The 25,459-nt window shown below is 40.0% G+C and overlaps 1 protein-coding gene across 1 annotated transcript in view; it reads right to left on the bottom strand.

Moving 5' to 3' along the window:
- The window catches only part of ADCY8 (adenylate cyclase 8), a 224,148-nt gene that overhangs the window by 174,434 nt on the left and 24,255 nt on the right, over positions 1–25,459 (bottom strand). Inside the window, exon 2 of the mRNA XM_049853746.1 lies at positions 3,808–3,957. Coding sequence (XP_049709703.1) covers positions 3,808–3,957 — 150 coding nt within the window. The remainder of the gene's footprint in view (positions 1–3,807; positions 3,958–25,459) is intronic.

Here is a 25,459-nt window from a genome sequence, read left to right as displayed (position 1 = left end):
TCACAGTCTACCCTGACATGGAGGCATGAAAATGTGATTGAGATCCAGTGTGACATGCGATAATACAGATTTGTAATAGATTTTGTTCACTTTGGTTTGCACATCACTTTGAAAAATGCCTGGTGCATAGTTAATAATATGTATTTTTTTTTCACTGAATGGAAAGATGCAGTGAAGTTCCATTGAAGAAAGTACACAACTTTGCAGGTGGGTTTCAGAGAGGACTTACTGCCCGGAATTGTCCTTCAGTGATTGTATGTTTCTGATCATCAGTATCTTTGCTCATTTTTTTCTTCCTTCTTTTTTAACAATTAAGTACTATTCATTCTCCAGGCCAAATCCGGAGTAGAGATGAGTTTGTCTCTGTATCTCCAGAACTAATAAATGGATGGATGGATGGATGGATGGATGGATGGATGGATGGATGGATGGATGGATGGATGGATGGATGGATGGATGGATGGATGGATGATCATAGGAGTGCTCACGATTGCCTCAACAAACTATGTTCTCCCTTTCTTCAGGATGTTTTCATGTGTTGTTTGTCCTCTGTGAGGTAACCTTAATTTCTTATATACTGAGCTAAATCCTATTCATCATTCAAGTGTCAACTCAGGCATCATTTCATCATCAATGAGCCTCTGGTTTAGGGTTGATTTATACACTATTGTCATAGACTTCTGTGAAGTTGTCTGTCACCTTCCTCCCTGGGAAACCCCATAATGCCAGGGATTGAGTGTTAGTCACCATTAGGTGTATCCCCAATGCCCAGCAGAGCTCCCGGCATGTAGTAGGCCTTCAGTAAATAAATCAATACATAATTGAACAATTAGATCATTTAAATATATTTTTTTCTATATGCTATCATGAGATAAAGCCATAAAACTTGACCATTTCTGTGACTATGGCCTCTTTGATTCCGCATTTGTTAAGTGCAAAAAAGAAAGAAAGAAAGAAAGAAAAATAAAAGCCATTTATTTAAAAAAAAAAAATTTTTTTTTTTTTTTATTAGTCTCCTTTGGGATAATTACCAAGGAAAAGGTATCTGCCATCACTTAGGCCCATAGAGTATCTCCTTCACATGGTGTAGAATTTCTCACAGTTATGTCACTATAATTAGTTCTGATAAGAAGTAAATTATGGGGCTGAATTTGTTAATGACACATGATATTTTAAAAGATATGGAGCTTAATGATGAGTTTCAATCACAGTACACCTGAAGAGAACCGCCATCTTGACTTCTCTTCATGCAAATAACCTTAAGTTGGGGTTTCAGTCAAGACAGGCTAGTGCATAATGGGCTCTCAAATGAGCGCTTCTGGGCCTGAATGACGCTGGTTGACTCATAGATGTCATTATGCACAGTGATGCTAATAGCAAGTCTTCAATGAACCTCAAGGCCATTACACTCAATATTCCTAAACATTAAAGAGACTCTGTAGGAATGGTATTACTCTCCTCATGCTACAGATGGAGAAGCTAAGACTCAGGTAAAGTTACTTGCTCAGATTCACAAAGCCAGTAAGTACTAAGCAAAGGTTTCAAATTCAGGGAAGAAGGCTCATTTGAAAGCCTTCTCTTCAGGCTTTGTCTGCTTGTCTGCTGGACGGGACTGCCCACCCACCACAGGGAAGTACTCAGGGATGCTGGAAACCTGAGGCAGAGATCAAATTTCAATGGAAAGTAACTTTAGCACTGGCTGATAGAGAGCCAGCTATTGCAGATACTCTCCCTTGGGGAAGTAGGGTGATCCACATACCAAAAATAATTTATCGTAATTGTGAACATAGGACAAGTCTACAAGTCTGCATCATATTATACTTCATTTCCAGAACCAAGGATAGGGTAGTCTTTCCTTGCATTTCAACAGTGAAAACAATAAGGTTGACCTTTAAGTTCATATTGCTTTATACATATTATCTCATTTGAGGCAAACACATTGCTGAAGAGGAAGACACTGCCCCCATGTACAGATGAGGAACCGAGAGATGAGAAGTTAAGTGGCTTAGGTGGCCCGACTAGAAAGTAAGAGAACTGAGGTGTGCGTGATTAGTGCATTTTTTATTACATTCTAGTTGTTACTCATTCTCATCTCTATATAATTATTTTTTTCCTTCCTTCCACCAACTTAAAGCAAAAAAAGATTAGCGGGAGTGGGGGAAGAGCCCTCCATGTTAGATTACCAGATTGCAGTGAATCCAGGAACCCAAACTGAGACATGGGAAAAGGAGAAAATCTTACAGGTGCGAGGCCATAATTCCCAGTGTGTCCAATGCTTCAGAAACGCTAAATAAGAGACTGAGCATCCAAGACAACCCACCCGCAATTGCAGCTCCAGTTGTGATGGAGCACCAAGACCAGCTGAATATATAAATTATTAACATGGCAGCATTCTCTGAGTTGGCACAGATCCAGTGGAAAGAGTGACTTGCCCGTCTGCCAACTGCTCTGTTTTGCAGAAGAACACAATATATAGTCCTGGGAGATACTCATGTTTATTGTACAAGCTTTCTTTCTTAAAATTATTTTCCTAAATTATTCCATAGAGCTATCCAGGGGAAAAAAAAAAAAAAAGTACGGGAAAACTATTGCGTAATAGTTCTAGATGTTAACTTGGAAGTTCCTGAATTCTTAATCCTGTGAAGTCTGTGTAGGTTCTGGAAATCAGGTGGTTTCCTCTGTGCCTTTGGCAATGACATGTGGCAGTGGGGGTTAAGTCTTGCCAAGTTGCACCCTACCCATCCCCCTCATCCATTATCACACAGACCTGGCTTCACTCACTTGAACGAAGCATGTTTTACTGAGGATTTGATCAAATGAAGGTGAGCAAAGTAGTGACTCATTCACGACTTTTTTTTTTAATGATTTCTCCAACCATTACCACATAAAGCTTAATAAAGCAACTGTGTATCCATAGACACAACTTTTTTTTAAAAAAAGCCTAGTATGACAGAACTAATAAATCCATTGAACACAAAATCCCCAAGAGCATATACCCTTAGGAGGCTATATGTTGATTCCAAAGCCAATTTTTTACACATTCCTGATATTCCTCTTTGGAAATTGCTTCAGAGGCATTGGTATATATAAATTTTGAATATATGAACAGCTTTATTAGGGTTAATCTTCATTCCTTGACAGCCAATTTTATTTTCAGCAAACATATTTGAAGCTAGAGCTATGTTTTAAATCCCCATACCATATAACCAATCAGAATGCCCAGGAAACTCTTTTATCTCAACCTCTCCCAACTTGAACTCATCATCACCCCACCACACCTAATCTGCCTTTCCCATGCATGCCCTACTCTGGGAATGATGTCATGGTCCATTGAACTGATTATGTACAGTCATCACTTCTGAAAGTCAAAGGAATATTAGAAAATAGATATGCGCAAGATTCTTCTATGAGATTGCTACAATTTGAATCTCTATGTAACAAAAGTTTTTATTTGAAATAATAATTTACAGTCTCAAAGAAGTAGGATCAAAGATGCAAATGCTGATGGTTGTTAGGAACCATGGGTGCATTTATAAACACAAATGTCCATCAAAGGTGTCTGGAAACCATTTTCTGACTATAATTATTTCATTTCTTGTGAGGAACAAGTAATAGAATGTGGAGAATAAGACCAACCCAAGTTCGCCTGTAAGTCTCACGTAACTATTTTAAACTCTGAACCCCATGAAACAAATTTTGAGGGAATACTTGCAAGTCAGGATGTGTTTTTGGAGGAAAAGAGCCCCATGAATTAACTCAAAGACTGGCTAGGCGATAACCGGGTCACACAGCCTCTCCACTCAGTACCTGTCTCTGGTTCTCTGTTTCCAGGCGCAGCCTGGCCTCCACACACCTCCGTGTCTCCAGGAAGGCTTGGCGCTGGGCCCGGTCTGACAGGTAACTGATGAAGATCCCAGCTGTGTTCATACACATGAATAACACTGCCTGGGCCACCACCTACAACAGAATCACAAACAGAACCTGGTCAGGTGGTCAAAACGAGAGCTGTGTGGGAGGCAAAGAGAAAAACAAATTTTTTTTTCAGTGATAAATCTTATTGTAGTAATCCAAATGTCTGGTAGCATTTTAACAGAACCACACCTTTAATTCAGGTCTTGGATCACATGTCACCGACTCAGAGAGGCCTCCTATGACCACTCTACCCAATTTAAAGCTTTTTCCCTCCACAGTTTAGGCCTGACCCTGGACTGTACACCTGAGGTAAGAAAAGAGGGAATGGTCAGCTTATTCATTCTTCCTCACTCTATCTAATTTCTCCCATAAGAAATGCTAAAGAAGTTTCTTCAGGCTAAAGAAATACGATACCAGATGGAAATGGATTTTCAAAAGGAATGGAGAGCAGAAGAAATGCTAAATATCTGGTTATGTATAAAAAAGACTATGTATTCTTGTCATTTTCTTTAAAATGCATGTGACACTTTATATAAGAAAAAATTATAACATCATCCTCTAGGCTTTGTAACACAGATAAAATATATGAGTTTAGATTACGCTTCAACATAAAGAAAACAAAAATCCTCACAACTGGACCAATCAGCATCATGGTAAATGGAGAAAAGCTTGAAGTTGTCAAGGATTTCATTTTACTTGGATCCACCATCAACACCCATGGAAGCAGCACTCAAGAAATCAAAAGATGCATCGTATTGGGCAAATCTGCTGCAAAAGATCTCTTTAAAGTGTTGAAAAGCAAAGATGTCACCTTGAAGACTAAGGTGCCTGACCCAATCCATGGTATTTTCAATCACCTCATATGCACACAAAAGCTGGATGATGAATAAGGAAGACCAAAGAATTGATGCCTTTGAATTGCAGTGTTGGTAAAGAATATTGAATATACCATGGACTGCCAAAAGAACGAACAAATCTGTCTTGGAAGAAGTACAACCAGAATGATCCTCAGAAGCAAGGATGGCAAGACTATATCCAACATACTTTGGACATGTTGTCAGGAGGGATCAGTCCCTGGAGAAATACATCACCCTTGGTAAAGTATAGGGTCAGCGAAAAAGAGGAAGACCTTCTGTGAGATGGATTGACACAGTGGCTGCAACAACGGGCTCACATGTATCCATACAAAGGCCTGTATATGAGTGCTCATAGTGGTACTATTCACAGTAGCCAAAAAGTGGACACAATTGAAATATCCACTAGGTGGTGAACGGATTAAAAATGTGGTAAATCCAACAACAGAATGCTATTTAGCAATAAGAAGGAAAACAAAACTACTAATACACCCTACGATAAGGATGACCTCAAAAATATTATGCTAAGTGAAAGCAGCCCAACATAAAAGACCAAAAGACCGTCAGGTGATATGTGATTTTCACTTATAACATGTCTGGAAGAGAGACAGAAAAGAAGGTAGGTTAGTGGTAGCCCGAGGACAGAGGTGGACCAAGGATTGGTAGTAAATTAGTGTAAGGGCTCTTTTGGGGTTATGGAAGCATTATAAATTTGATAGTGGTAAGGGCTTAAGGGCTACTCAATGTCTTAAATTTAGTGAACGTGGTAGCCATTCAACTTAGGGATTTAGTAAAAGAATAACAAAATAAACCTGAAGTATGTGGAAGAAAATAGTAATAATAAAAGAAACAGAAATTAATGAAATAAAAAACAATTTCAATATACAATATGACCAACAAAGCCAAAAGTTTGTTCTCTGGAAACACTAATAAAAAGAAACATATCTAAGAATTTTAATTTAAAAAAGAGAGAAAAGGTACAAATAAACAATATTAATGAAAAATGGGCTTGAGCTCAAGACATTGCAGAAAATAATAGATAATAAAAGTATATTATGCAGTTTAATATTAGAAAAATTTTAGGCAGAATTGATATATTTCTAAAAACAATGTCTTTACTAAAACTAACTTGAAAAGAAAAGAAAAAATTAACTAAATGAAAGCAGTAATTAAAAATCTTTGTACAAGAAAAGCAACAGGCCCAGATGGCTTACTCTCAGCATTCTACAAACAACTGCAGAAGAAATAATTTGAATCTTTCATATTCTCTTCTGGAGAAAAATAAAGAACACTTCCTGACTCAGTTTATAAGGCTAGCAAACCTTACTACCAAAGCCAATACAGTTGGTGTAATAAAAATAAATAACAGGCAAATCTCACTCATGAACGTGGAAGGAAAAATCCTAGAATATTGGCAGGTAAAATGCATCAAAGCATAGAAAAGATAATACAAACTGACAATCTTGAATTTATCTCAAAAAGTAGTTTTAGCATCATCAAATCAACTAATGTAACCTGCCACATCTGCAGCTTTTAAAACACATATAATCATCCAAATATATGGCGAAAAAGTATTAATGAAATTAATATTAAATTAAATATCCATTAATTAAAAAATACCCGCACAAGGTTTGACTTGCTCTTGAATGTCCAGTAGCAAATGTAGAAGGAAGAAATGAAGAAATAAAAGAGTTGAACAGAAAATTCAAAGTGTGGGTCCAGAAGACACAGTGAAGTATTATAATGACATGTGCAAAGACCTGGAGTTAAAAAGCTAAAAGGGAAGAAGATGCTCAGCATTTCCCAAGCTGAAAGAACTGAAGAAAAAAAGTTAAGCCTTGAGTTGCAATACTGAAGGATTCTACAAGTAAAATACTGAACGACGCAGGAGGCATCATAAGAAGATGGAAGGAATATAGAGTTGCTGTACCAAAAAGAATTGGTCAACATTCAGCCACTTCAGGAGGTAGTATATGATTAAGAACCAATGGTACTGAAGGAGGAAGTCCAAACTGCACTGAAGACATTGGCAAAAAACAAGGCTCTAGGAATTGACAGAATATCAATTGAGATGTTTCAACAAATGGATGCAGCACTGGAAGTGCTCAACCATCTGTGCCAAGAAATTTGGAAGACAGCTACTTGGCCAACTGACTGGAAGAGATCCATATTTATGCCTATTCCAAAGAAAGGTGATCCAACAAAATGTGGAAATTATCAAACAATATCATTAATATCACACACAAGTAAAATTTTGCTGAAGGTCATTCAAAAGTGGCTACAGCAGTACATTGACAGTGATCTGCCAGAAATTCAAGCCAGATTCAGAAGAGGACGTGGAACCAGGGATATCATTGCTGATGTCAGATGAATCCTGGATGAAAGCAGAGAATACCAGAACAATGTTTACTTGCATTTTATTGACTATGCAAAGGCACTCAACTGTGTGCGGATCATAACAAATTATGGATAACATTGTGAACAGTGGGAATTCCAGAACACTTAATTGTGCTCATGAGGAGCATCTACATAGATCAAGAGGCAGTTGTTCAGACAGAACAAGAGGATACTGAGTAGTTTAAAGTCAGGAAAGGGGTGCATCTGGGTTGTATCCTGTCACCATACCTATTCAATCTGTATGCTGAGCAAATAATCTGAGAAGCTGGACTATATGAAGAAGAACTGGGCATCAGCGTTGGAGGAAGACTCATTAACAACCTGTACTATGCAGATGACACAACCTTGCTTGCTGAAAGTGAAGAGGACCTGAAGCACTTACTAATGAAGATCAAAGACCACAGCCTTCAGTATGGATTGCACATGAACATAAAGAAGACAAAAATCCCCGCAACTGGACCAATGAGCAACTTCATGATAAACGGAGAAACGACTGAAGTTGTCAAACATTTCATTTTACTTGGATCCACAATCAACACCCATGGAAGCAGCAGTCAAGAAACAAAATGATGCATTGCATTGGGCAAATCTGCTGCAAAATATCTCTTTATAGTGCTAAAAGGCAAAGATGTCACTTTAGGGAGTGGGGTGCACCTTGACCCAAGCCATGGTGTTTTCAATTGCTTCATATGCATGGGAAAGCCAGACAATGAATAAGGAAGACAGAAGAAGAATTGATGCCTTTGAGTTATGGTGTTGGTGAAGGATGTTGAATATACCACGGACTGCCAAAAGAATGAACAAATCTCTCTTGGAGGAAGTACAGCCAGAATGCTCATTTGAAGCGAAGATGAGGAAAGGATAACATGTTTCACATACTTTGGACATGTCATCAGCAGGGACCAGTTCCTGGAGAAGGACATCATGTTTGGTAAAGTAGAGGGTCAATGAAAAAGAGGAAGATCCTCAACGAGATGGATTGACACAGTGGCTGCTACAATGGCCTCAAGCATAACAACAACTGTGAGGATGGCGCGGGACCTGGCAGTGTTTTGTTCTGCTGTACATAGGGTCGCTGTAAGTTGGAACTGGCTTGACAACACCTAACAACAACAACAATTAAAAAATATATTGTAGCAAACTGAGATCAGAAGTAAACTTTCTTAATCATTATGTAGGTAGGGTACCTATAGAAAATAAAACAAAACAAAAATCAAAACACCTAACGCAAGCATTGTACTCAATGGTAAAAGGTTGAAAATATTAACGTAAAGATCAGAATGCCAGTTATCATGAAAATAGATTCAACATCATTCTTGACTGTAAAAGGATAATTGGTCAACTACTGGGAAAAACATTGGTAGGTATTCACCTCACCCCACGTGTAAAATAAATGCCAGTGAATTAAAAAGTTAAATGTAGACAATGAGACTATTAAAAAGGGAAAAGAAAATAAAAGGAATAATTGCTCCAATTTTCTAAGCAGAAAAGCATGAACAAAGTCTCAAACTAACGGTAACTACTTTTTATTAAAGGGGCTCTGGTTGTGCGGTGGTTAAGCTCTTGGCTGCTAACTGAAAGTTGGGCAGTTTGAATCCACCAACAGCTCAGGGGGAGAAGGATGTGACAGTCTGTTTCCACAAGATTACAGCCTTGGAAACCCTATAGGGGCAGTTCTACTCTGCCCAATAGATTTGCTATGAGTTGGAATTGACAGCAGTGGAAATATTTTTCATTAATGAAAACAAACTCATAAATTGTTGACATGGAGTTAATTTACTGAAACATTCCTGGAAAGCAAATTGGCAACATGTTAAAAAATTTCACTCATTTCTTTTGACCCAGTGAACCAACTTCTAGAAATCTAACTTAAGGAAATAATTAGATTCAGGATCAAAAATTTTTGTTACAGGATGTTCTTTGCAGCTTTATTTATGAAAGTAAAAACAAGTGGAAACTGAATGTTTCCAACAGTACGGGGAGTGGCTGAATGAACTGTGGTAGATGCATATACAAGGGAATAAAAGGGAATTAAAAATATTTAATGACATGAGCAACTCCGTATGACACAATAAGTAAAACGTAATATTTAAAGTTGTGTTTACACACAAATTCAATGTGATTCTAATGTTTAAAATGAACGAATGCACACACATACACATGCCCCCATAATGGGAATTGTTGTAGTTAGTCACGCTAAGTCAGCCCTGACTCATGGCGACCCCATATACAACAGAAGGAAACGTTGCCCAGTCCTGAGACATCTTCACAATCATTGGTATGCTCCGTTCAGTGCTGCAGCCACTGCATATTTTGAGTGCCTTCCAACCCAGGGTGCTCATCTTTCAGTACTATATCGGACAATATTCTGTTGTGCTCCATGAGATTTTCATTGTCCAATTTTCAGAAGTAGGTCAATCACCGGGTTTTCCTAGTCTGTCTTAATCTAGAAGCTTTGCTAAAACCTGTCCACCATGGGTGACCCTGAGAGTATTTGAAATACCAGTGGCATGTTATTGTTGTTAGGTGCTGTCGGGTCAATTGGTTCTGACTCACAGTGACCCTATGTACAATAGAACAAAACACTGCCCGGTCCTACACTTTTTTGATGACCCTTTATTTTACCAAGCATGATGTCCTTCTCCAGGGACTGGTCCCTCCTGACAACACATCCAAAGTAAGTGAGAAAAAGTCTCGCCATCCCTGCTTCTAATGAGCATTCTGGCTATACTTCTTCCAAGATAGATTTGTTTGCTCTTCTGGGAGTTCATGGTATATTCAATGTTCTTTCCGGACACCTTAATTCAAAGGCATCAATTCTCCTTCAGTCTTCCTTATTCATTGTTCAGTCTTCACATGCATATGAGGTGATTTGCCAATGCCTCCAGTGCAGCTTGGACCACTTCCTTCAGTACCATTGGTTCTTTATCATATGTTACCTCTTGAAATGGTTGAATGTCAACCAATTCTTTTTGCTACGGTGACTCTATATTCCTTCCATATTCTTTTGATGTTTCCTGTGTTGTTTAATATTTTCCTCACAGAATCCTTCAATATTGCAACTCAAGGCTGGAATTTTCTCTTCAGTTCTTTCATCTTGAGAAATGCCAGGCGTGTTCTTTCCTTTTGGTTTTCTATCTCCAGGTCTTTGCACATGTCGTTACAATACTTTGTTTTGTCTTCTTGAGCCACCCTTTGAAATCTGTTTGACTCTTTTACTTCATCATTTCTTCCTTCCACTTTAGCTACTCTACATTAAGAGAAAGTTTCAGAGTCTCTTTTGACATCCATTTTGGTCTTTTCTTTCTTTCTTGTCTTCTTAAGGACCCCTTGTTTTCTTTATGTATGATGTCCCTGATATTCCACAACTCATCTGGACTTCGGCCGTTAGTGTTCAATGTGTCAAATCTGTTCTTGAGATGGTTTCTAAATTCAGGTAGGATATACTCAAGGTCATACTTTGGCTCTGGCGGACTTGTTTTAATTTTCTTCAACTTCATCTTGAATTTGCAAAGAGGCAATTGGTGATCTGTTCCACAGTTAGTTCCCGGCCTTGTTCTGACTGATGATATTGAAGGTTTCCATTGTCTCTTTCCAACAGATGTAGTCAATTTGATTCCTACTTATTTCATCTGGCGAGGTCCACATGTATCCAAACCCCATGGATAGTCACTGTTTATGTTGGTGAAAAAAGACATTTGCAATGAATAGGTCGTTGGTTTTGCAAAATTCTATCATGGGATCTATGGTGTCATTTCTATCACCAAGGCCATATTTTCCAACTACCAATCCTTCTTCATTTCTAACTTTTGTATTCCAATCACCACTAATTATCAATGCATCTTGATTGTATGTTTGATCAATTCCTGACTGCAGAAGTTGGTAAAAATCTTCAATTTCTTCATCTTTGGCCTTGGTGGTTGGTGTGTAAATTTGAATAATAGTCAGATTAACTGGCCTTCCTTGTATTCCTATGGATATTATCCTATCATTGACAGTGTTGTATTTCAGGATAGATCTTGAAAATGTTCTTTTTGATAAAGAATGCTACGCCATTCCTCTTCACTTTGTCATTCCCTATATAGTAGACCATATGATTGTCTGATTCAAAATGGCCAGTACCTATTCATTTCAGCTCACTAATGCCTAGGGTCAATCTTTATGCATTCTTTTTCATTTTTGGTGACTCCCAATTTTCCAAGATTCATGGTTTGTACATTCCACGTTCTGATTATCAATGGATATTTGCAGCTGTTTTTTCTCATTTTGAGTCATGCCACATCAGCAAATGAAGGTCCCAAAAACTTGACTCTACTTTGAGGAAGCAGCTCTTCCCCAGCTGTATTTTGAGTGCCTTCTAACCTGTGGGGCTCATCTTTTGGCACTATATCAGACAATGTTCTGCTGCTATTCAAAGGTTTTCTCTAGCCAGTTTTTTTTCGGTAGTAGACTGCCAGGTCCTTCTTCCTAGTCTGTCTCAGTCTGAAAGCTCCACTGAAACTTGTCTACCAAGGGTGACCCTGCTGATATTTGAAATACCCATAGCAAAGCTTCCAGTATTACCGCAACATGTAAGCCACCACAGTACGATAAACTGACAGAGACATGGTGGACAAGTTGCATAGCACCTATATATAGCAATATGGAAGCCGTAGATAATGAAAATGAAATTGTGTATGGTTTGTCAATTCTGACTCGTAGCGACCCTATAGGACAAAGTAGTACTGCCCCATATGGTTTCCTCGGCTGTCATCTTTACGGGAGCAGGTCTCCAGGTCTTTTCTCCTGAGGAGCTGCTGGTGGGTTCGAATTGCCAACCTTTAGGTTAGCAGCTGAGCACTTATCCATTGTGCTACCAGGGCTCCTTAATGGAAATACACGTATACATATATTTGCATGTATGTGTGCGTGCATATGTACACGTGTGTGTAGTGACATAGGAGGACTAGGTTACTCAGAAAAGCTCACTTGTGAAGATCTAACATGGTAGTAAAAAAACGTAAAGGGTTGAGATCTGGAAGAAGTACATCCAGAAAGAGAGCTTAGCATTTGATGGCTTTTTGTTCCTAGGGACATCTGTGGATTCCAAAGGAGGCAGCTGGGAGTCTGAGAAACAGAGCAGAGTGGCTACAGACTTACGGAGCCAGGAGAACAAAAGTGGGGGTCCAGGACCCATGGAAAGAATAGAGTCCAGAAATAGACCATTCGTATGTGCAGGCTTGATCCTTGGTCAGTACTTAATTTCACAGATAACTCTACTGCTGCATTTTACTATCAAATAGGTATCTAAAAATATCTAAATTATTCAGTTACTTTTTTTATTTTTACTAAATTTTATCAAGGAAATGCTATCCCACTGTGGCAGTTGCAGATCTGTGGCTCCATGAACGGGCTGGTATATATAGTTATGATAGTTTCAGAATTGGTGTATTATATAATCCCTCCAACTCCCAGCTCTACCTAGATCCCTGATGCTTCACCCCATCTGTAAGTTACCCATGACCCAGAGATGACATGCTAAGTGTTCAACACTTAAGAAATATTTATTGATTCTTTTTTTACCCTTATACATCTGTAAATTGCCTTTGAGAAGCCTTCCTAGCCCTTCACTCATTAGTTCATTCATTCATTCAAAATTATTTACAGAGCAAAGTTCTATGTGTCAGGCTCAGTCTGATGAACTGGCAGCTCCTTTACAGCTTTAATATAAAGTCCTGCTCTCATTCTAATGGAAGGAGATGGAAAATGCACAAATAAACCAAGGAATATTTAATACATGGTGGCGGTGCGTGTGTGTGTATGTGTGTGTGTGTGAAACAAATGCTGTGGAGAAAAATACAGCAGCTTAAGGAGGGTCAATGTGGCGGAGATGGGAGTGTTCGTTTATAGGGAGTTCAGAGAAGGCCTTTCTGATGAAAAGACATCGGGTTTTCTCTTAGGGAAATGGGAAGACACTGGAGAGTTTTGAGCAAGGGAAGCATGTCTTACCTTCCATTTTTTAAGAGTCATGCTGGCCACCATGATAGAACACTCTACAGTGGGGCAAGGAGGGAGCCAGGGAGACAAGTTAGAGAGCTTTTGCAAATATCGGGTTGATAAGAGGTTTTGCTTTGGACCAGGGTGATAATTGCACAGTTGGTGAGCTATGGCAGGACCCTAAATATATTTCAAGGAAGAGACAAACAATCCATTGATGGATTGTGGACTATGAGAAAAAGAGAAGAGACAAGAAAGTTGATCACTCTGCCTGCACGTGAGAATCACCTGGGATGTTTAAGAATGCAGATTCCCCTGCACCACTCAAACCTAGTGAATAAAAATTCCCAGAGGAACGGCCTGGGAATGTTTATTTTTAAAAAACTCCCAAAGTGATCTGCTTAGTGGGTTCAGAGGCTGGCATCAGGGGATCTCTGCTGCATGGGAATGGCCCAGTGACCAACATGATAACACTGCGGTTTCATCTTTGTATATATCCATCTTCCTTTCTGAATTCTGAGCTCCCTGAGGTCAGAGACTGTTTCCACTGTATCTCCATCTCTTAGCCCAGGGTTTGGCTTCCTGGCTGCTCAATAAATGCTTACTGAATTTGCTTTGATATAGGAACATGAGCTATTTCCAGTTGCCCACCTTGTTGGTCCAGTTTTCTAATCACTCAGAAGAGGAAGCTGTCACTCTGAGATGGGAAGCCCTCCACAAATTCACCCAGAATAGGAAGACTCCCTTCTTACCTTCCCTGCCTTCTTCCTTGTCCCCAGAAGTTGAAAGGTTCTCTGAGTGGGCCCTGGTGCCTCAGGTCCTTCCTCTCTGGGGCTGCAGCCACAATGTGGGCACTGTTGTTTGATGCCTGGGAGTTTAGAGTTGGAAGGACTCTTAGAGTCAAATCCCCCATTGGATACAGGATTCATGCTTTGTCACTGCAGAAAGATCCCCCACTGTGCTCATGGCCAAGCAACCATGGGGTCTAACCACCGGGGTGGAGGGGGAGGGCAGCTCCCTGGGGGCCTCCCTGTAGGACTCCTCTCTCAGCATTCAAGCCTATGGATTTTCTCCTGTGGCAGGAATGTGCACTGCATTTTTCCTGCAGCATACTTTGTATGGGGAATGTCACCACAGGGTTCAGCCTGAACTGTTGAAGGCTAGAGGAGGCCTGCTTTACTAAGAAAACTGAAAGACACTCCTCCCTGTATTTCTGGGTCTCCCAGAAACACACAGCTAAGTGCTATTGTGCTGGAAAGACCTTTTCTGGGAAAGCGACTGCTGGATCTGTCCCTGGTGTTTGTTTTATTTTAAACAATTTTAGAAGGAAATAAGGGAGAGAGTTGTTTCTTCAATCTAATAATGTGAATATGCCCAGCAGATAACAGATGTTCAATAAATGTTGAACACGTTGAAATTTGAGGCCATCTCTTTTTTCCCCCCAAAGTCTAGCCTATGGTATAATATTTTTCTATTTTATTTCTGAATAAATGATATTTTTTTTATGAACTTTCTTCCTCCAGGTTAAGAAATATCCCAGAGAATCATGACACAGTAAAAATATCTTTGGATTTTATGGTGCCTCATGACAAAGGTTTATGTCCATTATTTATTATGACGGAGGATAGTTGGGGGATATGGTTAGGAAGCCAGCTCTGGAGTCAGATGGAGTTTAAATTCAAATTATTTATTAATTTTTTTTTTCTACCACTTACACGGTGACCATAGCAAGTCACTGTCCTCGCTAAGATACTAAGCAGTGCTATGGTATGTAGAGCTTAGCAGTCTAGCCTGGCTGTTAAGAATATGTGCTCCCAGTTATGCCATTTACTTGTTATGTGAATTTGGCCTGGTTACCTACATTTCCTGGGTCTCAGCTCCCTCACCTGTAAAATAATATCCACTTGCTGGATAATGCATGAAAGAAATTAGCAAAGGGCCTGTCACAAGATAATTGCTCAGTACGTATTGACTGTGGTTGCTGCCATTGTCATTATTACCGTGTTTGTTGTCTCTCATCTCACAATAGTGACCCATTGGCGAGTATGAGCAGGTAAGTGGCTCAGCCAGATGTCTGTTTCAGAAAAGTCATTTGTGACATTGCACCCAGGCTACACCCTGGAAGGACTCAGTGAAGAAAGGGATGCGAGAGTGACTAAGGGGATTCCTAGGAGTGGCAGCAAGGCCAACTGGAGGGACAAAAACTCTCTGCCACCATCCTCTGCAGGGGTCGTGGGCTCTTCCACAGTGCTGGCCCTGTGACCACACTTCCTGTCCATGCTTTATAAACAGTATACACTGATTTTAGAAAAAAAAATTACAAATAGCATGCAATGAAATTAAAAAAAAGAGTTGAATAAAATCATAAAAGGAGCAATAAAATAATAACTTTAAGTGAAAATAAAAAAAGTAAAATTGAGTCATGCTGAATACAGCTGATGTACAATAAAAAGTACAACTCAATGATAAAAACCTACATAAAAAAAAAATTGTGTTCAAAGAATAATATCCAGAGGAATTATAATGTGATGAAGGGAAAATGTAGCCTTTCAACAGATAGGAAAAAGAGAGAATTTGGAAAAATAGATTTAAAAGAGTATGAGAACAAGGATATAAGGGTTTTTTTTCAATGGATTACAAAAAAAAAACTAAGGCATTAAGGAGGAAGTAAAAAATGTCAAAGGCTAAAAATAGGAAGGACTTGAGGTAAGGAAAATGAAGTGACTAAACTCTTTAAAAATAGACAAGCTAAAAAAATGAAGTCCAGATTTTTTTTTTTTTTTAAATATAAGAACCATAAGTAACAGGTGGTAGCAGAAATTTTAAAGGGCAGCTGGCCATGGTGGCACAATGGTTAAAGTGCTCGGCTGCCAACTGAGAGATTGGAGGTTCAAATCCACCAGCTGCTCCATGGGAAGAAGATGTGGCAGTCTGCTTCCGTAAAGATTACAGCCTTGAAGACACTATGGGACAGTCCTACTCTGTCCTACAGGGTTGCTATGAGTCAGAACTGACTTTCAGGCACAACATGCTGAGGCAAAGCAGTTTAAGATATTAACATGCTTGAAGTGTCTATTCCTCTGTAGGAGTCCCTGGGTGGTGCAAACAGTTAATGTGCTTGGCTGCTAACCTAAGGATTGGAGGTTCGAGTCCACGCACAGGTGCCTTGAAGGAAAGGCCTGGTGATCTATTTCAGGAAAATCAGCCATTGAAAACCCTGTGGAGCACAGTTCTACTTTGACACACGTCGGGTTGCTGCCATGAGTTGGAGTCAACTCAACTGCAACTGCTGTTTTCATTTTTATTTTTTCCTTTTATTATTCCACTGTGTTTGGAGAGAGGGCAGAACAAGAAGCCATAATTGTTTCCAGGAGGGTCTTCCAGCCTGAGATACCTCCACTGCTTAGTATCTCCCGCAAGCCTCTTGGCAAAGGAACTTGAGGAGAACTTCTGGTTACTTGCTCCAACTCTGTGCCTGACACTGTGCTTTGACCTTTGCACATACTATTTTATAGACAATCCAATAACAGCCCTGTTTTCACAGAAAAGGAAAGTGAGGCTCAGAGAGGTTGTATAATTGCCCAAGGTCACAGAGTTGGTAAGTGGTCCTAGGGTGACCAAAGGGACTTTCAGTTTTAAAACTGGGACAGTTCTAGGAAAACCAGGAGTAGTTTTTATCCATGCTCTCCCCAGGGGTTAGTGCTCTGTGGATGGACCACATCAGCCCACAGTGTCTACAGCTGGTAAGTTAAGAACGGTTTTTACATTTTTTAAAAAGAAGCAGCAGCAGCAGAAGAGGAACAACAACAAGAAGGAGAAGGAGAGAAGGAGAGGGAGAAGTTCAAGATGGAGAAAGAGAAGAATGAAAACAACAATGGTAATCCTATGTTTAATTTTTTTCAGGAACCACCAAACTTTTTCACAGTGCTAGTTGGAATTCATTCACAACAACAATATACCCTTTCACATTCCGATAGCAACGAGGGTTCCAATTTCTCAACATCCTTGCCAATACTAGTTATCTTCCATTATTCAGATTACAGCATTCCTAGTGGGTGTGACCACCACTTGTCTGTCAGTGAATCATATTGTGGTGGCTTGTGTTTTGCGGTGGTACTGAAAGCTGTGCTACCACTATTTCAAATACTAGCAGGGTCATCCATGGTGGACAGGTTTCAGCAGAGCTCCCAGACTAAGACAAACTAGGAAGAACCTAGTGATCTACTTCTGAAAAAATTGGCCAATGAAAACCTTACCAATGGTAGCAGAACATTGTCTAATATACTGCAGGCAGATGAGTCTCTCAGGTTAGAAGGCACTCAAAATATGACTGGGGAAGAGCTGCCTCCTCAAAGTAGAGTCAATCCTAATGACTTGCTTGGAGTCAAGCTTTCAGGACCTTTATTTGCTCATGTGAAATGACTCAAAATGAGGAGAAACAACTGCAAACATTCATTGATAATCATAACATGGAATGTACAAAGTATGAATGTAGGAAAACAAGAAGTCATCAAAAATGAAATGGAACAGATAAAGATTGATATCATAGTTATTAGTGAGCTGAAATGGACTGGTATTGGCCATTTTGAATCTTAACAATCATATAGTCTACTGTGCTGGGAATGACGAAGTGAAGAGTAATGACATCATGTTCATCGTCAAAAAGAGCACTTCAAGATCCATCATGAAGTACAACGCTGTCAGAGATAGGATACTATCCCTAAGCCTACAAGGAAGACTAGTTAATATGACTATTAATTCAAATTTACACACCATCTACTTTTTACCAACTTCTGCAGTCTGAAATTGATCAAACATGCAACCAAGATGCATTGATAATTACTGGTGATTGGAATGTGAAAGTTGGAAACAAAGAAGGAATAAAAGTTAGACGATATGGCCTTGATGATAGAAACTATGCCAGAGATCACACAAGAAATTTTACAAGCCAATGACTTCTTCATTGCAAATACCTTTTTTCAACAATACAAATGGTGACTATACACGTGGACCTTGCCAAATGGAATACACAGGAATCAAAACAATTACATCTGTGGAAAGAGACAACGGAAAAGTTCAATACTATCAGTCAGAACAAGGCCAGCATCCGACTGTGGAACAGACCACCGATTGCTCATATGCAAGTTCAAGTTGAAGTTGAAGAAAATTAGAAGTTGACGAGAGCCAAAGTACGATGCTGAGTATATCCCACCTGAATTTAGAGACCATTTCAAGAATAGATTTGACACATTGAACACTAATGACCAAAGACCAGATGAATTGTGGAATGACATCAAGGACATCATACACAAAGAAAGTAAGAGGTCATTAAAAAGGCACAAAAGAAAGAGAAGAACAAAATGGTTGTCAGCAGAGACTCTGAAAGTTGCCCTTGAACGTAGAGTAGCTAAATTGAATGCAGAAAATGATGAAGTAAAAGAGCTAAACAGAAGATTTCAAAGGACCGCTACAGAAGACAAAGTAAAGCATTATGATGAAATGTGGGAAGATCTGGAGATAGAAAACCAAAAGGGAAGAGCACCCTTGGCATTTCTCAAGCTGAAGGAACTGAAGAAAAGCTTCAAACCTCCAGCTTTAATACTAAAGGATTCTACAGAGAAAATATTAAATGATGCAGGAAGCATTAAAAGAACATGGAAGGAATAAACAGAGGCCCTGTACCAAAAAGATTTGGTTGACCTTCAGTCATTTCAGGAGGTAGGATATGATCAGGAACCGATGGTACTGAAGGAAGAAGTCCAAGCTGCACTGAAGGCACTGGCAAAAAACAAGGCTCCAGGAATTGATGGAATACCAACTGAGATGTTTCAACAAACGAATGCAGTGCTGGAGGTGCTCCCTGGTCTATGCCAAGAAATTTGGAAGACAGCTACCTGGCCAACTGACTGGAAGAGATGCGTAATTATGCCCTTTCCAAAGAAAGGTGATCCAACAGTATGTGGAAATTATCGAACAATATCAACATCACACACAAGTAAAATTTTGCTGAAGATCATTCAAAAGCAGCTGCACAGCATATGTACAGGGAACTGCCAGAAACTCAAGCCAGATTCAGAAGAAGCCATGAAACCAGGAATATCACTACTGATGCCAGACAGATCTTGGCTGAAAGTAGAGAATATCAGAAAGATGTTTACCTGTGTTTTATTGACTATGGAAAGGCATTTGACTGTGTGGATCATAGCAAATTATGGATAACATTGTGAAGAATGGGAATTCCAGAACACTTAATTGAGCTTATAAGGAACCTGTACGTAGACCAATAGGCACTCATTTGAACAGAACAAGGGGATACTGCGTGGTTTAAAGTCAAGAAAAGTGTGAGTCAGGGTTGTATCCTTTCACTATACTTATTCAGTCTGTATGCTGAGGAAATAATTCGAGAAGCTGGGCTATATGAAGAAGAACACAACATCAGGGTTGGAGGAAGACTCATTAACAACCTGCAATATGCAGATCACACAACCTTGCTTGCTGAAAGTGAAGAGGACTTGAAGCACTTACTAATGAAGATCAAAGACTATAGGCTTCAGTGTGGATTACGTCCCAACATGGAGAAAGAAATAATCCTCACAATTGGACCAATAAGCAACAAACATCATGATAAACGGAGAAAAGACTGAAGTCAAGGATTTCATTTTCCTTGGATCCACAATCAACTCTCACGGAAGTTAGCAGTCAGGAAATCAAACGACATAGTGTATTGGGCAAATCTGCTACAAAAGGCCTTTTTAAAGTGTTAAAAAGCAAAGAGGTCACTTTGAGGACTAAGGTGCTCCTGACCAAGCCATGGTGTTTTCAATCACCTCATATGCATGCAAAATCTGGACTATGAATAAGGAAGACCAAAGAAGAATTGATGTCTTTGAAGTATGGTTTTGGCGAAGAATATTGAATATAACATGGACTGCCAGAAGAATGAACAAATCTGTCTTGGAAGTAGTACATAGAGAATGTTCCTTAAAATCAAGGATTCTAAAGACTTTTTCTCATGTACTTTGGTACTTTGGACATGTTATCAGCAGGGACAATTTCCTGGAGAAGGATATCGTGTTTGGTAACATAGAGGGTCAGAGAAAGAGAAAAAGAGGAAGACCCTCAACAAGATGGGTTGACACAGTGGCTTCAACAATGGGCTCAAGCATAACAATAATTGTGAGGATGGTGCAGGACCAGGCGGTGTTTCGTTCTGTTGTAGATGAAGTCCCTGTTAGTTGGAACTTATTCATTGGCACCTAACAGCAACAACAACAGTGAGTATGAAGTGGTATCTTGGTGGTTGCCAGGGTCTGGGAGGAGGGGGGGACAGGGAGTGACTGGGTAATGGATAAGGGGTTTTCCTTTGAGGAAATGAAAATGCTTTTTAACTAGACAAGAGGTGATGGTTGCATAGCATTGTGAATGTACTCAATGCCACTAAGTGTGCATTTTAAACTGGTTAATTTTCTGTTATGTGATTTCCACCTCAGTTTAAAAAAAAGAATGGGGGAAGAAGGTTTTGAAGGGGCAGTATGTGGAAAGACTGTGTGGCAAGAAAAAGAAGTGGGCATCTGTGGAGCTGGAAAATGTCCAGCATTGCTGAACAGTAGGATGGTGAGGGTGGAGTGACCAGAAATGGGGGTACCAGGAGAGTGAGGCATGTACTACATGCTAAGTGCTTCATATAACAGTTCATTATCTTATTAAACCTCATCTCAGTCCTGCAAAGTATGAGGTTCACCATCGTATAACTAAGAACATAGTCTTAGCTCTATTACCTTGCCACAAATCACGTATTTGGCATTCAAGCTGGGAATATGTCTGACTGCAAAAATCCATTCCATTTCACTGCACCCCATTCTTAACTTTAGAATATTTGGATCTCCTCATTCTAGGACTCAAAACACTTCCAACTAGAGGTGTCTCAAGGTCTGCTAGTTTAGTTGTTTAACCAGGTGACAAATTTTAACACAGTGAAGTTTTCTTTTATGTGAATTTATTTTATATGTATTTTAATTACAAGTTTAGAGTTTATATGTATTTTAATTACAAGAAGGAAATGGAAGAGAAGGGAAGGGACGGAAGGGAAGGGGAGAGATAAAACACTATGGATAGCGGCTATAGGCGATGCTGTCTGCCCACTGAGCGTATGAGCTGGTGTGAGAAGATGAGGGTCTACAGTCTGTTTCAGTTTTTGGGTGCCCACCTGCTGGACTTGGTGTGTCACTAGGTTTAAAGTTATATCTTTTTCATACATCATGGCCCCTAAACACAAGTCTACTGTTTCATTTGGAGCTTAACAATATTGGGAAGAGCCTTAGCCGTGTTGGACTTATTGAAACATGATACATCCATTTACTGACTTTTGTGGGCATTAAAGGCTATTTTTAAAGCATGATTTTGACTTAGCTGTCAACTTTAAAATTTAACCCCAGTGTAAGTTTCACCCAAGTAGAAAAACAGAATGTGTCAAATACCTTTTATGATCCATAAAGCAGAAGACATAGAAAGTGAATAAAAGAGGTAGAGATTGGAAAGTCACAATTTTGCATGTTTTTAATCTATGATGGATGCACACAGCCCCTAGCAACGCAGCTAGCAATGGGAGGTGCGTAATATATGCTTGCTGAACAAAAAAACTTGCTTGCTGTCAGAAAGGTGGACACTCTAAGAGGCTGCCATGTGGACACTGAGACATTTTACAACACTGCTTGGAAATGAAGTGTATAAATAAATATTCACAGGAAGGCAAATCATATATGTTTTGAAGGCCAAAATGGACACTGATTCAGTTCTCTTTCTTTTTTAACTAGGGCCTGTCAGGCACTGCATCTACAATGCTTTATGGATGGGGCTAAGAGGAGGCAAAGGGCCTGACGGGACCTGGTAGACTCCAGTGAATGTCTCCCCTGCTAATGACCCTCCTGTCAGGTCACTGGTAGGTCACTGATGAAACTGCAGCCCCCCACGTTCTCAGTCGCTGAAACCCAGGGCACAGAAGGGCTGGGAATCGGCTTTAGCTACCCCTGAAAGTGCATCTGCCAAGGTTAACCCTAAAAACAGGGATGGCAGTATGGCCTGGGGTAGTTTTGCTATAGCTTTGGGGACAATGTGCATAGGAAAGTCTGGGTTTGGGAGAATGTTTTAAGTACCCTCGATAGGGTCATGCCAAACCAAAGGTCCTTTTTTATAGGGAAGGGGCTAGGGGAATGAGAATAAGATCACGGGATCCATAGTTGTAACACTTAACCCACCCCTAGAAACTGGTTCCCTAAGACAATGAGGGGGCACCCGGTGAAGGCACAGCTGAAAGCCCATTTTGTAGTCAATTGTCTGTAAGGATGTATTCAATACCCTCCAGGATGCAGTGGTCACTTTGAACAGAGGCCTTCATGTGGTGTGATGTCCCCGTTAGGTAGAATACATGAGTCTAGAAACAGAGGTGGAAGCAGGAGTGATCCCTCTCACCATTGCTCACATTGACCCACTTGTGGATCTGTGATTCCAGACTCTGCAACTCTGGGTTCTATAGCTTATAATTTCTGGCTGCACAAGACTAAATACCTTCAACAGGTGACACAACAAGAATGCTATTGAATAGTGGCTTTCACCTGAGCATTTTGGGCCCCTCATGCCAAGTGACCAGCAGGCAAGCAGAGGAGTCACCACCCAGAGAGGGGTTATACCCTAGTATGAGAAAGGTAAGGCAAGCAGAGACTCAGATCTCTCAGGGATGAGAGTCTGGATCATGTCACCATGATAAATCATCAAGAACAGCAGAGGAGCTCGCTGAGAGTGAGAGGAATCAAGAGTGGATAGTAGAGGAGAGAGATGGTTTACATCAGTTGGATCCCCAAGACCAGCTGCAGGAGTTGGGCTGTAACATGTCCCACTAACCTTCCTTTTCCTCCAAGAAGAGAAGCCCATCAGGATCATGGAGGCACTGTTCTCAGAGCTTGTATGAAGAAGTGGATTCTACTGGCACAAGTGGTGGACTGTGGTGGAGCCTGTGATGAGCCACCAGAATGTTCTTCAGGAATGTAAGGGGTATTCTCCTAGGATTGCTGCTGGCAGACAGCCCTCAGCTGTCATCTCCCTTTAGCCTCAGCTGAAGAGTGCCTTCTTGCTCAAGGTGATGCCCCATGACTGATCAACATGGAGGTAAATATGGCTCTAACTCTAACTCAGGATGTTTCAGAAAGACCATCAAGCTCCAGAGTTCCTCTTATGATTGACTGAGGTCTCTGTTGAAATTGCGTCGCAGCTCAACTTGTCCCTTTGTCTATTTCTGCTTCCTTCTCTTCCCTTCCACAAGTGCTGATCTCAACAACATTCTCTAGTAAACTCCCTATACACTAATCTCCTTGTCAGATTCTGCTTCCCAGAGGATCTGACCTGCAGCCAACAGCAAGTATGAACTACCCTTACTAATGTAGTCAGTCTCCAATATCTGTTGAATTATTTAATTAATTAAACTGAATAGTTTGTACGGATTCAAACATACCATTGATCAGTAAGATGGTACAGGACCGGGTAACAGTTCCTTTTGTTACATCTAATGTTGCTGTGAGTTGGAGCTGACTTGTCAGCAACTAACAATAACAATCTAGACCATTAGATGGATAATGATGATTGTCTCATGGGTAGTTTCCTGCTTTCTTCATTCACTTTATAAATATTTATTGAGCCTCAAATATCACCTAAGCACTGTTATAGATTCTAGTGGCAAATAAGGCAGTCCCTACTCTACGGAATATCCTGTAGGGACCTACTTTAGATCAAATAGTCAGGGAAGACCTTTATGGGAAGGAAATATTTACATAAAATGTGAAGAATGAGGGGAAGTCGGCTAAGAAAATAGCCAAGCGATGATCATTCCAGGCAGAAGAAAAGCAGGGAAGGTGATCCTAGATTGATGGGCGGTTAGGGAAAGGCGAAAGGGAAGAGGTCCTCTCTGTTCAAGTTTTAATCTAGACTCAAAGTTCTCAGGTTGGGCCACTTCTAGATCACAGTGAATACCCTTGTAGAATTCTACAGAAAATGATTATTCTCTCCAACATATCCCTTCCCCAAGACCCCTCGCCTCAGTGATTTGCACAAATCAGAATTACCTTTACTCACCAGCCTCCCCAGCACCTCCTCCTCCTTTGAGCTCCATCACAGATGGTGGTGTCAAGGAGGTGGCGGTAGCAGCTCCTAATGAAGTTTTGGTGTGAGCATGCAGGATGTGTTGTGTAATGTGATGGTTACTATGGCAATTTTTATTGGATAATTGGGTTTGAAGAAACATTTTGATTCATCATTAGTTACTGAGCTAAAAATAGTCACTTGGCAAGAACTTGTTTTCTTTTAAAATGCATCTGCTGTTCAGAGTTGATAGGGAGCAATATAGAGCAATAATTGGAGCATTTTCCCAGTCACCTGTCTTAATCCTGACTCCCCCAAAGAAGCGCATTTATCTTCTGTTTTACTTTACCAGAAAAAAAAAAAGTGTCTTTATTGATGCAAAGAATATCATATTGACCTAACAGAGATTTAAAAAAAAAAAAATTTCAAGTCCAAATTTACTAGCCCAGTTCATAAAGAAGGTGGTTCCATACAGAATAACTATAAAGTTTCTTGACTGTGCTATTTCATGGTGGGGGTCAAATTAGTTTTCCAACACTCTGTTTCTCTGACAAGTACAGGTAGTTGTTAGCTGCTGTGGAGCTGGCCCCCAACTCATGGCAACCTCAACCACAACCAACCGAAATGCTACCTGGTCCTGCTCTATCCCCATGATGGGTTGTAGATAGGTTGTGATACATAGCGTTTTCATTGGAGGATTTTTGGAAGTAGATCCCCAGGGCTTTCTTCCTAGTCCATCATCTAGTCTGGAAGTTCTACTGAAACCTGTTCAGCATCCTAGCAACACTCATGCCTCCACTGACAGAAGGGTGGTAGCTACTTATGAGGTGCACTGGCTGAGAATCGAACCTGTATCTCCTGCATGGAAGGCAAGAATTTTACCACTGAACTACGAATGTATAGAGGCTAGAGACTTTTAAAAATGTTGAACTATCTAAGAACAAACATTGGTTAATATTAAGAGTAAGGAATAAACATTAACAAATCTATCAGCAAGAGTTTAGTTCACCCTTGTTTTTTTTCAGGTTTACTCGTTTAATCTTTGAATCAAATAAGATGTTATTTCAAAATTTAAGTACATGGTGGTTATGAGTAAGTGCAATGTGTTTTGGTCCTTAACGCTGAGTTGTATGCCTTGTGACACATTAGGTAGTAAAAATATAATTGAATCCAAGAACAAAAATGCCTTCAAC

Source organism: Elephas maximus, chromosome 15, assembly GCF_024166365.1.
Source record: "Elephas maximus indicus isolate mEleMax1 chromosome 15, mEleMax1 primary haplotype, whole genome shotgun sequence".
NCBI classification, from domain to species: Eukaryota; Metazoa; Chordata; class Mammalia; order Proboscidea; family Elephantidae; genus Elephas; species Elephas maximus.
Note: the sequence above shows the minus strand (reverse complement) of the source record. Positions and strands in the feature narration are given on the sequence as shown.